The 13864-nt window shown below is 42.1% G+C and overlaps 2 protein-coding genes and 3 non-coding genes across 6 annotated transcripts in view; all 5 read right to left on the bottom strand.

The window, feature by feature from the left end:
* Positions 1-2462: 2462 nt before the first annotated feature.
* The window catches only part of rps8a (ribosomal protein S8a), a 27334-nt gene continuing 15932 nt past the window's right edge, over positions 2463-13864 (bottom strand). The window contains exons 1-6 of one of the 2 annotated variants that reach the window (XM_040171871.2): positions 5566-5691; positions 4517-4623; positions 4185-4284; positions 3796-3971; positions 3255-3384; positions 2463-2616 (exon numbers count right to left, since the gene is read on the bottom strand). In XM_040171871.2, the coding sequence (XP_040027805.1) occupies positions 2507-2616; positions 3255-3384; positions 3796-3971; positions 4185-4284; positions 4517-4623; positions 5566-5569 (627 nt within the window). In that variant the 5' untranslated portion in view covers positions 5570-5691 and the 3' untranslated portion in view covers positions 2463-2506. Of the gene's footprint in view, positions 2617-3254; positions 3385-3795; positions 3972-4184; positions 4285-4516; positions 4624-5565; positions 5692-13864 lie in introns of those variants that run through there. The other variant, XM_078099299.1, reaches the window with a different exon arrangement.
* On the bottom strand, positions 2860-2922 carry LOC120816711 (small nucleolar RNA SNORD38). The gene has a single exon (XR_005711895.1). It is a non-coding gene; the product is annotated as a small nucleolar RNA SNORD38 (small nucleolar RNA).
* LOC120816710 (small nucleolar RNA SNORD38) lies at positions 4064-4133 on the bottom strand. Its single transcript, XR_005711894.1, has one exon. It is a non-coding gene; the product is annotated as a small nucleolar RNA SNORD38 (small nucleolar RNA).
* On the bottom strand, positions 4361-4467 carry LOC120816712 (small nucleolar RNA SNORD46). Its single transcript, XR_005711896.1, has one exon. It is a non-coding gene; the product is annotated as a small nucleolar RNA SNORD46 (small nucleolar RNA).
* hectd3 (HECT domain containing 3) lies at positions 6468-13588 on the bottom strand. Its single transcript, XM_040171816.2, has 20 exons — positions 13395-13588; positions 12590-13049; positions 11800-12053; positions 11562-11697; positions 11160-11281; positions 10666-10779; positions 10357-10439; positions 10021-10186; positions 9830-9911; positions 9232-9414; positions 9076-9128; positions 8811-8979; positions 8618-8731; positions 8425-8514; positions 7917-8123; positions 7686-7815; positions 7476-7550; positions 7264-7345; positions 7088-7159; positions 6468-6854 (listed from the first exon to the last, which is right to left on the bottom strand). The coding sequence occupies exons 2-20, from the start codon at positions 12941-12943 to the stop codon at positions 6770-6772; spliced, it is 2571 nt and encodes an 856-aa protein (XP_040027750.1). The 5' UTR covers positions 12944-13049; positions 13395-13588; the 3' UTR covers positions 6468-6769.

Below are 13864 nucleotides of genomic sequence, written 5' to 3'. Positions count from 1 at the left end.
GCTAGAAACTAGCTATCACTACGAATAGTGGTAACGCTACTATTAACACTACTACTACGTGTACTACTATTACTTACATCAGTTCAGCTTAGGTTTCCTGCATTGCAATTCGTCCGTTAGCTTCGATATATTCAATTCAACGAACGTTATAAGAGCGGGTCGCTTTGTGACCAACATGCGGCAGGTTACTACTACTCGCGGTGTTATGAACGGTAGTGGGGACGTCTTGTGACGTAACGTTAGCGAGCAAAACAGTCACTTGATTGACTCGGACGAAGCTAGATGTAAATAACGAATGTAGGCCACACGTTAGTGAGTTCAAGCTATTTGAACGGCACGTACCTTATTGAAGAGCATTGTTAAATGTCGTTACTGCACCGGCCCCAATAAACAGAATGCGCTGAAAGCCTTTGGCCTATAAAACGCAACTATGCGCCTCTCGGCCAATCACTGCAGCGGGATTGATCACGTGGGGTCCACCGTCATACGGAACATGACTTTCCCCCCAGTTAGATTCACCTTACGTGCTCGTTACAAAACGCTGTTTTCAAGGAACATAACCCCTGCGAAATATTGTTTTATTGCCTCATTCATATATTGTACTGCAGTGGTGGAACTGATCCAATTCGTTACTTTACACTTTATTCTATCATGGGGGGGTCACGTCACACTAGTTTAACCACTTTTGCAGTATTCGTTCTGTTCCAGCATTCTTTGCATATATGATAAATCTAATTAAGATAATAGATTCTGATAGATTCTGTCATGAACGTATAAAGAGTAAAGGTAACAACCATGCAGAAAATGGAGCCCCTTCAAAGTCATTTGACCTTCGATGACCTTTCTGACACTTTCACCCACTGTAAGTGTTGCATTTGTTGCAAGTGTTGTAAAACTCTTTTACAATGGTTTACATTACATGTCATTTGTAAGTTAGAAATGACTGAGTGAGAAGGGGATGTATTCTCCCGATGTTGTAGAGCGTGTATCTACAGGATCATGTTGTCGCAGTAATGTTGGGAGTCAGGGAGAGTTGACAGTCAAGCGTCACGCCGAGGTTACTAGCAGTCAAAGCGAGCGTTAACTGGAGCTGCCGAAGCTAACCGTCAAGTCCTAGGTCGGAGAATCGTTTCCCAGAAAGAGAAGTAGTTCAGTCTTGTCTGGGTTGATTTTCAGATGGTGAGCAGACATCCACTGAGAGATGTCAGTCAGATCCGTGCTGCCACCTGGGTGCCTGAATGAGGGAAGGAGAGAATTAGTTGGGTTTCATCCGCATAGCTGTGGTAGTAGAAGCCATGCGAGCGAATGACAGAGCTGAGAGTTGGTATAGAGCGAGAAGAGGAGGGGACCCAGGAAGGAACCCTGAGGAACTCCAGTAGTAAAAGGACAAGGTTCCGACACGGATCCTCTCCAGGTTACCCGGTAGTAGCAGCCCTCAAGGTAGAACGAGAGAAGGGAGAGAGCAGAGCCTGAGACACCAAGTTCCTGAAGGGATGAAGAGTTTACTCTCAAATCAGTTTGCTCAATTGTAACCAGTCAACATGGACTGATTTGCTACAATTGAGTTGGGCGTTGGCCTATGAACTTTTTCTTCCTCCAAAGTGGGTCTTGACAGAAAAAGTTAAGAGTTGGTGACAGAACCACTGTATTCACTTACGATGACATGCTTTAACATATTTCCCTGTGAATATTATTGAATAGAGAAATTTGCTTGTGAATGGGATTTGAAGCAAACTCACAAAGGACTTTTTAAAGGGTTAAAATTGGAAATCCTAAATCAGATTTAAGATTTATACGTTAACAGAAGTCTTCGTCTCAGCAGACTGGCAGCTTTGAGAGCTTGTTCCAGATGTGTGGAACACAAGAACTGAGCGCCGCTTCTGCGCGTTGTTTCGACTCTGGGAGCAGAACAGACCCGACAGACAACCTGGTGGGGTCGGGGTGGTTTCTAAGGAAGCAGCAGGTCTGACATGTATTTTGGCTTTAACCATTCAGCAAAGCACTCCCCACAATTAGTCAAGTTTACTTCTGAAGATTAAAGGAAGTTTTTCCACATCTGGTCCAGACGTAAATGCTCTAATCCATAACATTATTCAGGTGATTGTATTAAATGGGTAAATGGCTTTAATTGAGGTCTCAATGCACGAGGAGCTGGATTTCTGGTTTGATATCAATAATTGGCACAGAGTACAGACTTGTCAGTCTTTTCCCCCACGAACAGTTACTTTGATTTTATTGTAGAACATGCAGGCACCTTAAGTTTATTGGTTTAATACATCGTAAGTTTAAATTACATAAAACCGCCATTATTTCAATATATTTTTACACTATATTAAACGGGTTACCAACTAATACTTAATATATAGATTAGAATTAATGCACTTTATAAAATGTTCTCACATGTTATGTCCAAGCTGGTCACAAGATTTAAACACATCCAGTCATGAAGTGTCAGCAGACAGTTTGTGGCGTTTGTATTTTATTGAAGTATCAAACAGCTGTACATCTATTTGCCTTTCTTGGCCTTGATCTTCCTCAGGTAGAACTCAAGCTCTTTTCCTTCCAGGATGTAGCCGTCTGCCCTGCCGCACTGGCCCGGTCTGGATGCAATGCAAGCTGCAGGAGGGGAGAAAATAATCAGTGATGAGCTGGATAAACCAAATTCTAAGCAAACAAATAGTAAGTGACTCAAATAATTTGTTTGAGGTTGCAGAAATGTTATGGAACTACATTGTAATACATAATTGGTAGAAGTTTTTATTTGGTGGCAACACAGGTATAGGGGGCAAGTTCAACCATCCAACTTCCCCAGATGGGGTGAATCAACAATGCAGCAGAGGTCCATGTAGGCAACAGGTCTTTCTCAGTAGTTAATAACATCACTTTCATTCAGTAGCAGAACTGAAGTTATCTTCATTGAAAGACGTGCACCAAATCAGACAGTCTAACGCATGCCATGAAGGAAAATAGTATTCTAGTGCTTTTAAATCTGGTTGAACGTAGAAATTTATATCTAAATAAAGTGGAATGTATCCAAACATCAAAAGACCAGATTATCAAAATGACATCGCTATAAAAATATGAGAATATTTAAATTAAATTATGAACCCCAGGAAACAGGTCAGACACATCTAACAAGATACTGGAGTCTTGTGTTTTAACCACTAACAGCAACCAGTCTTTACAAAGATGCGGATTAAATAACCCTAAAGCATTTTAGGATAGCTACTACAATACTTGACATGTGGACTTACCAAGGAGCTTTCCCTGCTGGAACTGCTCTTCCAAGAGCGGGCTGATCTTGGCTGTCTTTTTACGCTCATCGTACTTCTTCTGGGTCCTCTTTGATCTTTTCTTGTTAAGGACCTCTTCCTCCTCAGGGGTCTACAGTAGAGGGGGGGAATACACTTCAGTTAGTGCACATTCAAGCAAATGAAAAGCTCACAACTCTCCTAAACTACATTAACAGCGCAAGGGGGGGGGTCTTCATTTTCATCACTGTCATTCAGTAGCAGAACTGAAGTTATCTTCATTGAAAGACTTTTGGGGAGATCAAACTACTTTTCGGTTGGTGACGCAAGTTGTAACCAAGTATATGCCCACCATCAAGCATCCCCTGAAAAGTGCATTTTAGACTTTAATGTCGGACTAGTGCAAAAGGCCAGCAAATATATGGAGGTGCGACCAATTTCCATGAAGGGAATTCAGCTACCTACTAGTACCAGGCGAAGGGCCATGATAAATTCGTATTTCACTTAACGGCATAAAAACAAACATTAATTCTGGCACACGTACCAGCTTTGCTCCCTTCTTGCGTCCCAGCGGAGTGGCAAAGTGGGCCTCATACCACTGCCTGTAGGGAAGGCTGTCGACCAAGACGATGCAGTTCTTCACCAGGGTCTTGGTTCGGACAAGCTCGTTGTTTGAGGCATTGTAGACCACATCGATAATTCTGGTCTTGCGTGTGCAGCCTGCATTCATATATTAAAAGGCCATTAGCTGTCAATTCTCCCACTATTTTAGTCAAACATATCTTTAAAAGGGCAACACATTGGGAACAGGCCTTACTCAGGTGTCGTATTATCACCATTTGCAATCAGTAGCAGAACTGAACAAAGTTATCATCATAGAAAGACGTGTAACAAAGGCAGTGTGATGAAAAATAGAACAGGAAATTAACTTACACTCTGATCCCCATGAGAAGTTGCCAACATCCAGCCTCAGAGCACGATACTTCTTGTTTCCACCACGGACCCTCACGGTGTGGATACGACGAGGTCCGATCTAGAGAACACACACACATTAATTTGTGTCGATAAAAGTTATGACAGAACTGTAAACCGTACAGTGCATATGTTGAAGCGGGTCAGTGTAACTATGACAAGTCCTAACATTGGTAGGTCTAGAACTTTGAACCAAGACGGCTCAAAAAGACAAACCTAAGGTCATGTTTTCATCACTCACGCTTTACAAAATCTAGTAGATTGAGAGTAGGTGAACACTGGCTCATACATACCTTTGTGTTTGCAGGAGGGCGCCCAAGTTCATACTTCCTTTTCTTGTGGTAGGGCTTGCGTTTACCACCGGTCTTGCGGCGTTTATGCCAGTTATCCCTGGAGATACCTGAAATACAAGATTAGAATAGACAAGAGCGGGGGTTAAATCATGATACAACAAAAAGGACACTGCAGTGTTATTTTCTGAGCTTGGGCAATCAGTTCTCCAAGGTATAGGTTGTCCGCAATATTAATTATGGATTCCATTGGTTTCATCATGTAGCTCAAGCCATTTCTAAGATCCCTCCATCAGCTGAATGGTGCCTGCACTTCCGTGAATTGAGTACAATGGTTAGCTGCATTAACGATTATTCAAAATGAAAGTCAGAATTCCTATATTAATTTGAAGTTCTATTAAACGGAATGGGAAGCACGTGTTTGTCAAAACGCTTCCAATTCACCAGTCACAACAGAAATGTTGGGCCCTCAAAAGAAACGTAGGCCTACTAAGGGCTAACATGCAACTCGTGTGTCCACGTTAGGACTTGCTTACGTAAACGTTAGTTACAGATACAGGTTCGGCATATGCAAGATTGCAAGTGGCTACATTCATTTAAAAATAATTATTTCGACCATTACGATGAATTTTAGCATAGCAACGTGACATGTTCAGCGTTAACCGGCTAGCTAATGCTAAAATCGACTTTGCCTCGCCAATAGCTTGGAGCTTTGAAGAACGTAAACATTAATCCCGAAGGACAGAATTTAAACAGAACACTGGATCGCATTTCAATATTAGAATACCTCATTAACAGCGAATTTTGCCTTTTTCTATCACACTTACGCCAACTCCATGGCCAACGAGTGCAGCCATCTTGGAGGACTTCGCAAAGCCTTCACAAATCTTTTCATTAAAACGCAACAAACTGACTGTAGTCCGCTAAGTTAAAGACGCATCTCTTCAAATAATGTTTAGCAAATAGATAGCAAACTATTAAAGAAATATTCATTTCATAAAACATCAGATGGACAAAGATTCTCCCTCCGACCCGAGCATGAAAACACGTACCCATTCTCAGGCGCCGGCTAGAAAGAGGAATCGCAAAGGTTCATGGGAAGGTTTGAAGAAACGTGTTATCGCGAGAACTGACTCGCAGCCAACGTTATTCTCATAGGTTTTTTCAATGATAAATTTATGGATTTTGTTGGACAGATTGTAGTCCCTGTGAGTCAATTAATAAATGCACCAAATAATATTACAGTATAGAATACTTTTGATGTATGAACATAGCAGTGGAATATAAGGAAACAAAAATATAGATAAAAATTATTTTTTTTAAATTCCCAAGGGGAAATTTGTGCGCAATAGCAGCAGTACAGTAAATAAAGTGAGAATGAAAAATGCACAATATATACACAGTAAATAAAATAAAATAGAATAGCAAATACATCGTTATGATTAATTTAATCTGTAAATGCCACAGAGAGGATATTTGTTCAACCTACTATTTCAAAGGCCATGACAGAACTTTGGGGTAAATTCTAATTCAATGTTTTGGTTTTATTACTATTTATAAGCATTTATGTGGATATTTGTACAGAACATGATTTTAGTGTTTGAGTCCTACAATCAAATCAGTATTAACAAAAATCTGTTTTTGTTTTGTCCAAGTTATACCAAATAAATGACAAGATTTGTTTGTTGTAAAATGTTTCCCTCTTCAAATTAAGTGATTTGCTGTTCATGATATTTCTAAACCACCATCTCCAGTTTGTACCCAAGTGTTTATTGTATTTTTTTCAGCTAACTCTAAGCATGTGTTTTTTCTAGATTGATTTTTTTTGGCTTCCTCCCACAGTCCTAAGACATGCATTATAGTTTGACTGAGAACACTTTTTATTACCAGTGAATTTGAGGGTCAATCCCCCTGCAACCCTGAATAGGATAAACCGTCAGAGATAATGAGTGGATGGATGCTGTTTTTAGTTTTATTTGTACAACATTACTTATGAAGAAAAGTCAAACCACTACATTTTAATGTCCCATTGACATCAAAACCTTCCACAAATTCTAAAACAAATTAAAACACATCCCTTCATTTTCAGTTTCATTCAGAACAATAAAATCCCCCCACAAAAAAAACAAAAGTAATTGTAATATTTCCAATTATTTATCATATACAGCATGGATTAATTGACTGTTGTGTAGATATGGTGAAACACATGCCATGATTTCACACAGTGGTGGTGTTGGCTCAGTGAAGCACGACAGATCACTCCTCCCAGGGGCTCATGTCAGTGTCGATGGCCACACAATTGTAAGCAGCGTAGCGTAGCTTCTCCTCACAAACTTTAGCACTGCGGGACAGAATAAACAAGAAGATAGGAAAGGATTGGAGGTCATTCCTGTAACTTTACTTTCAATAAAAAGCAGTTTTATAAAAAAATCAGGGGTCAGCATTATATCAATTTAATTAAGTGTAGGATGGACTATGAAAGCTAGGTATAGCACCATAAAACACACTTACATTCTATTTTAAAAGAGAATTGTAACACATCCTGCATGAACCAAACATAGAACACTGCTTTACCTTGGATAGTTGGGTAAATAAAGAGTGCTGGAACATGTGGACGACCGTGGAAGTGCATCGGTGGTTTCGGACCTAAATCCGGAAAACGAAAACGAAAACGTTCTATTGTAAGCAGTTTTCTAGAAAACAGCATCTTCAACTATACATATATATGTAGGGGATGTACTTGCACTCACCCTTGTTTGTCTGGAAAGACGTAGATAGGTGCAGGAAGACGACTTCGACCGGTTACGAACCGCAGAAACCTGCTTCGATCCTCTGAAAGCAAAATTTGAAAGATCACTACGTTTTCACCATAAATGTCAGTAATTTCTTCTTCATAGCAGAGGTGTTTGTTTTCAGCATGAACATCCTCTGTAAAATGTTACCAAGGAAACAGTGAACTGACCATTAGTGAAGCTTGTCAGTGCTTCCCATAAGTATTGCACTCGGACGTCACTTTGTTCACGATCCTCATATCGTGCTGGTTGTGAGAAAAAAAAACAAAAAAACATGAGTTCTTACAACAATAATTAAATGAAAATAATCCACTATCTATGTTTGATCATGTGGATTTGATAACCTGACTACATTTTTGGCTTGTTCTTTGGACACTTACTGAGTCGTTTCAGGGCTTCCACAGTGATCTCAGGGTCTCCACACACTTTCTTTTCTACTTCCTGCCAGGTGAGCAGGTCAAGCACCGCCTGAGGAACCACCTTCAGCAGCCCTGCCTGCATGGCCGCAATCTGTGATACACAAACAGCCATGTCGATTTATACGCTCTACACACATAAACACCCACGCACACTACAGCTGCTGGACGAGTTCATACTACAGTTAGTCCCACCTGCTGCTTGCTCTCCTCTAGCCGAGCCTTCTGCACCAGGCGGATGAACTCGCTGCGGTCCTCATAGCGAACGGCCACATTACTTCCACCGGGGATGAGCTCCACCATCTGGCCGTCGCTCAGCAGGGTAGTGTACACCAGCTCCTCACCGAACCTGAACTCAAACGTCTCCTGGTCCAAATTCTCCATGGCCTCCAGCAGGTTCACCTGAACACCAATCCAAATGTAACATGATGCGATGAAGGACTAGTGGCCCCATCACAAGTTAGAGATGCTTCATTTCTTTTCTAGTGGAATGCAGAAATGGGAAAGCAACAAGACGGTGGGGCTCCCCTTAAGGGCCGTTTGCCAAATTCAAAACAATTTGATTGCGATAAGATTTATTCATTTAGGTAAACTCAAATTTAATATATATTAAAAATAATAATAATAATAAAAAATATTGATCTTGACAATAAACTAATGTTTCAGACTTAATGAGCAAGTGTAACCATACGAATGTCCTCACCAGAACCGAATCTACAGCTGGGAAATCTTTATTCCAGCTAACGGCCTCCCCAGTCAGCTGCTTCCACACCAGCCCGGGCAGAGCCAGCACCTACAAGGATGGACAAAGAGAATCAAGCCTCAACATCGCCCCTTTTCTTTCGCCATAGCGTCGTTCACGACCTTCAATTAGGTGAAGAATCAGCATCACTCACCAAAAAGTCTTTCCCTCGGAGTGCGGCGCCCATGAGCTGACCGATCCACTCATACTTGTGGAACTCTTTACAGGACGGGTTGGGCACGTAGTAATCTCTGGCCTCCAAGGAGCCCTGAGAGACCAGCAAGCCGATGAGGACACTGTCCAGTCAAATTCACGAGTTCAAACATTCGGGCACTGGGAGTGCTTACCTGGTTGGACGTACGGCTGAAGAATGGCAGAGGCATGGGACACTCTGCTGAGCTTGGGCACAGCTCCTCAGACATGTCAGCCAGGCTGTCCCGAAATCCTCCTCCCTGGTCAATGATTCCCTCTGCAATGAACTTACATTCCCACCACTGATCATAGCGCGCAGGCCATCTGACGAGCAGAGAGGAAAGACGGTTCATTTAGATTCAAATTCCCTCGAGTTTCAGTTATGTACAAGCAAGAAATGAGCCTGAGAAGTCTGCACACCTATAATCCAAAGTCTTCTCAAATTTGTCGGATGGCTTGAGGCCTTCATACACCTACAAGGAGGAAAAATTCATCAAACTTCGGATACTTGTTTCTCCAAGCCGTTCATATAAATAAATATCATCAAACCGAACAAAGTGTTTTCTTTTCTTATACCTGATTGAAAACGGTGTTCTTGCAGCTGCTGTCCAGAGAGGGGTTGTCTCTGTGTTCCATGGCGAGGCGTCTGTTGATGTACAGCCGGGGCATGAAGTTTGGCTTACTGGTCTCGGAGTCCTTCAGGCACTGCGTGATGAGTGCCGAGCGGCGTTTGGACAGCAGCAGGAACTGCTTTATGCTCTAGAGGGCGCCACAGAAGGTCCTTTGGTTATTTTGGCTCTCCAGTTTTAAAATACAGACGCGTCAGTGAATCAGCCTTTTATCACGATGACGTACTACAAGCTATTTACTGTAGTGGAATGGTATCAAATATTCGTGAGCAACTAATTTTCCTTGCATCTTCTCATATATTCTATAATTAATATTAGTTATAGAATGTATCCACCAGCACTGAAAGAATACTATTTCATTCCACTTAATACCTTCAGTGTTTCATCACAGTACTCAATGACAGCGTTACATTTTTTTACAAAAGCCACAAATGGTGTTTGCCTTTTCATATAGAACTTATTATATATCTGGTAAGCAAGTTGGAGTCTATTGTTGCTTATTAACTGTCCGTCTTGTATATTTTAAAAGGTCCAAAATGACATACTTTGATGTGGTTGAAGGTACCCAGACTGTAGTCCCAGGCTGGTACCAAGTGTTGGAGCACAGTGTCCAGGAGACAAATGAACCTGCGGATAGAAAGACAGAAGAATACAACAGACATACGATGAATGAATGATGACAAATTATCATGACATTTTTAAAACTTTCTGGACATAAACTAAAGATGAATGTTACCTCTGGATGACCAGTGCTCTGCGGTACAGGACTTCGGGCGTGTTGCCCTGCAGACGGGGGTAACGCACCAAGTTAGAGGACTGGAAAACATCAGCGTTTAGACCCAGGTCTCTTTCACACGATAACTTGATCTTTAATCCTCGGATCCGGACATCGATTCCCTCATCTGTGGAGCCAAAAGCATTGTTTCAGGTGCGTTACGACACTACTGAAGCTAAGTAGGCGAGGTAAGCAGGCTTTCGCAGCCAAACCCCCCCTTCCCCCCTATAAAGTGTATTGAAGTGTTTAAGTCAGATAAAATATCTCAAATGACCATAAAACGTGCTTAAAAGCTACCTCTACATTCCTCAATCCGGACCTCAATCATGGGCAGATGGGACGTCATGTCCTCCAGGACACATACTTCTCCAATCAGGTTGCTACAGGCATAAAAAGACCAGGGGTGGTTCAAACCAACTGTAGTCAAACACTCTTTAATGCCCTCAGTGTGGCAGGTGCTTCATAAATACAACATTTCTAATAAATGGGGCTTTACCAAGATTTCAGGAGGATATTGGCCTTCTGTTAAACAGATCAGATTTTGTCTTCTGTGTTTCTCAATTTATTTACTGCATTTAACAACAATAGTAACAGAAGAGAGCTCACTCGTCTAAGGTGACGTCACTCAGCTTCTTCAGGTTGTCTCCCTCTCCTCCGTACACGGTGACTCTCTTGGGCATGTAGTTATCATCCGTAGAGTCCACGGTCAATATCAACTTACTGGAGAGCAAAGAGAAGCACATTATGTACGATAAAGACGTGTCTACAAGAGCGGGACAGAGCGCGGGACGCAAGCGGGACGAGAGGAGGTTTGTTTGCGCTCTGTTTAACAATGATGCTCGCAGTGCAAACACAGTCAAAGTTGTTGCAAAATGGTTTGTGTTACGCCGTTTAAATTAATCATCAAGCAAATCAAAAAAATTCACTACGTGGTAAAATTTCCCTAAAAACAGAAAAACAGACAAACCTCAGGTAATCTAAACCACGACAGGGATGTCCGGGTTTAGATTACAATAAATAGCCAAGAAAAACCCCCCACACACTAAAGTCGTCACCGATTCCTTGTGACCTGCCACTTTGTGGCTCAGCCGCTTGCTTACTTGACCACAGTGCCTCTCTTCATGTGCAGCCGAATCCAGTGTTGTCCCTGCATGCCATCGCTTTCCCAGTAGGTTTCAGTGTCGCCGTCCGTCAGACAGCTCGCCCCTCCGGTGGGATCCTCCTATCAGCCAATTCCAAGGTGATTCCACGTGTTAGAGCCTCCACTGACTGACTTGTTTTATTACACTGCTTTTAAGTGAAACACTCATTTCAACAACCAATTCAATTGAATCAATTGAATGCAATCGGCTATATCGTCAGGGGCTAAAAAACAGAATATTCAGTGTCATTCTTATGGCGATAGAGAATGCACACAGATGCAGACTTCAAAGTCCGGATGTCTGGACAGTTTCGAAGAGGAAAAGAAAAGAATTGCAAATACCTGAGAGCACTGGACTCACCGAACAAGAGGAAACATCGATGCTGGTGACGCACTCCTTCACGCTGCCCAGGTTCTCATCCTCTTTCCCTATGTGGTCATAGAAGTAATGCACCAAGTCCTCGTCACATTCATATGCCCAGGTGGGAGGAACATACCTTTGGTATTTGAAGGGGAACAACAGCTCAATTTGATAACCTGTCTAAAGACAAACCAAAAAGTCTTGACGTTCTGATCCGATACATTACAAACATGCTCACCTCAGCTTTTGGACAGCGGCCTCGTCGCACTCAGCGATTTGGGGCTTGGAGCCCATGTAAAGCGCGTTCTCCACGCTTACCACCTGCTCCCACCTGTTGCAGGGCTTGTGGTCATAGCCGAAGAGCTGCTGTTGTCTACTGGTGGTTTCCGGCGACTCCACCGGCACCAGCCTGTCGCCTCCCTCTTTGTGTTTACACACCAGGATCCAGCCTTCCTCCAGCTCCTGGGCCGGGCGGTGCTCCTCCAGTTGCTCCTGCATGTGGACACGGATGGTTATGTCAACGTGTGTTTGCCCACTGCATTTCAAATCATCTAAAGCCAAGTGACACGTGACAAAAGCAGTCAAGCTGAAGAGGGGCTAATGGGGTTGTGCGGGATATGACATCTAATTATCAAAATAGTTAGGTTTCATTTTAAGCTGGCATTTTTATTTTCTATTTTACTATATAAACCAACATTTATTTTGGAGGGACAACATGCTAACTTTTATTTCATAGGACAGAAAAAGTCACTCAATTAAAAATATATATTTTGCCAAAGCATGTTTGTAGCATGAAAACAAATATTCCACTAACTATAACTATGTGTATACAGCCTTTCAAATCGAGATAATAGCATGTGATTGTAAATAGGCGAATAATGTAATATCAATACTGCAGAATACATATTGATGTGACAATATTTGCATTGTAATGTAATTAGTAAAGCGCTGTAGTTCTGACAGCCAAAGCATCACATGTTGATTATTTGCAGCCATCGAACGGCTCCTGTTCAGAGAGAGAATCTCACCTTATTGATTTTGACCCACAGGCCCTGGCTGTTGCAATATTCCTCCCCCGTTGTCCGCACGCAGGTCCCTTTCCTCGGTTCTATGTTGTACTTGGCGCATCTCTTGACCTGCGGAGCCTGGTGCGGACTCTCGAAGACGGCGACGAGCGTCTTCCCCGCGGTGGAGCCTCCCGCGGACGCTCCGGTGGAGGCCGAGGAGGCGGACGACGAATCCTTGCAGATCTTGTAGCACACCTCCTTGGGGACGTAACAGAGACACTCCGGCAACGCCTCGCCCCTCTTGAAACACTCGATGCAGCGGTTGAGAAAGCGGACCCTGCCGAGCAGCAGGTGAGGGTTGTCCCCCAGAGACATGATGGTGGTGTTGGTGGGTCAGTAGCTCAGCAGCAGGAGACCGTCAGCTGACATTACAACACTGCCTTTTTTTTGTTTTCCCCTGCCTGGTTGAGCGTAGGTGCTCCTGTCAAAACAAAAGCAAAACACAAGCGAACATTCTTGAGGACAAGTGCTACACACGGTAGCGACTAGCTACGACTTCATTTGGTTTTTCAGCTTTCATTTATTGGAGCCTTAAAGGGTTTTAACAATCTGCTGCTAAGTGACCAGTCGGCTAACACAGTAATACAAATATAGGTTCCTCTAAAGCGCTAACATTAGCACGCTAGCTTATATTACTGTATACTGGAATGTTTAGGATAACGTCACATGTTCTCGACAAAAAGCACGTCACATGCCACGGGGAGATACGTATTTAATGAGCTAAAAGCCAGGGAGATGTATACAAACAGCATCATCGTAAACTTACTGCGAGAAGTATTTTTAAAACTCTTCTATCCGACTTCGTTCCAATTCGGACAACGCGGAAGCGGATAAGAGACCTTTGAACCTTTGCGAGTTCCGTCGTTGATATTTCAAAATAAAAGTCGCCCCACTGAATTGTATTTATGTTTATTGAGAATTAAGAGTGGACATTAATCAAACCCTTTACAAAATACTAAATCAATATATATATATATATATATATATATATATATATATATATATATATATATATATATATATATATATATATATATATATATATTATCAAGCAATGTTTTTGACAGTCTAAACTTTTTGGCACAACTGGATTATTTTACTATTTGGGTAAATAAAGTGGGCACAAACATGCTTGCATACCAAATGTCGGCTGAAATTTGAAATATTACATTACATTACATTACATTACATGTCATTTAGCTGACGCTTTTATCCAAAGCGACGTACAATAAGTGC

This window comes from Gasterosteus aculeatus, chromosome 3, assembly GCF_964276395.1.
Source record: "Gasterosteus aculeatus chromosome 3, fGasAcu3.hap1.1, whole genome shotgun sequence".
In the NCBI taxonomy this organism is placed as follows: domain Eukaryota; kingdom Metazoa; phylum Chordata; class Actinopteri; order Perciformes; family Gasterosteidae; genus Gasterosteus; species Gasterosteus aculeatus.
This window is presented reverse-complemented; position numbering and strand designations above follow the sequence as displayed.

What these genes read in the sequence shown, in the direction of transcription:
- hectd3 (XM_040171816.2), bottom strand. Translation starts at nt 12,943, where the DNA reads ATGTCTCTGGGGGACAACCCTCACCTGCTGCTCGGCAGGGTCCGCTTT. An exon ending in TGTGGGTCAAAATCAATAAG is followed by an intron (nt 12,054 to 12,589) that starts GTGAGATTCTCT and finishes GTCCACATGCAG; the next exon opens with GAGCAACTGGAGGAGCACCG. An exon ending in AGTGACGTCACCTTAGACGA is followed by an intron (nt 10,440 to 10,665) that starts GTGAGCTCTCTT and finishes TTATGCCTGTAG; the next exon opens with CAACCTGATTGGAGAAGTAT.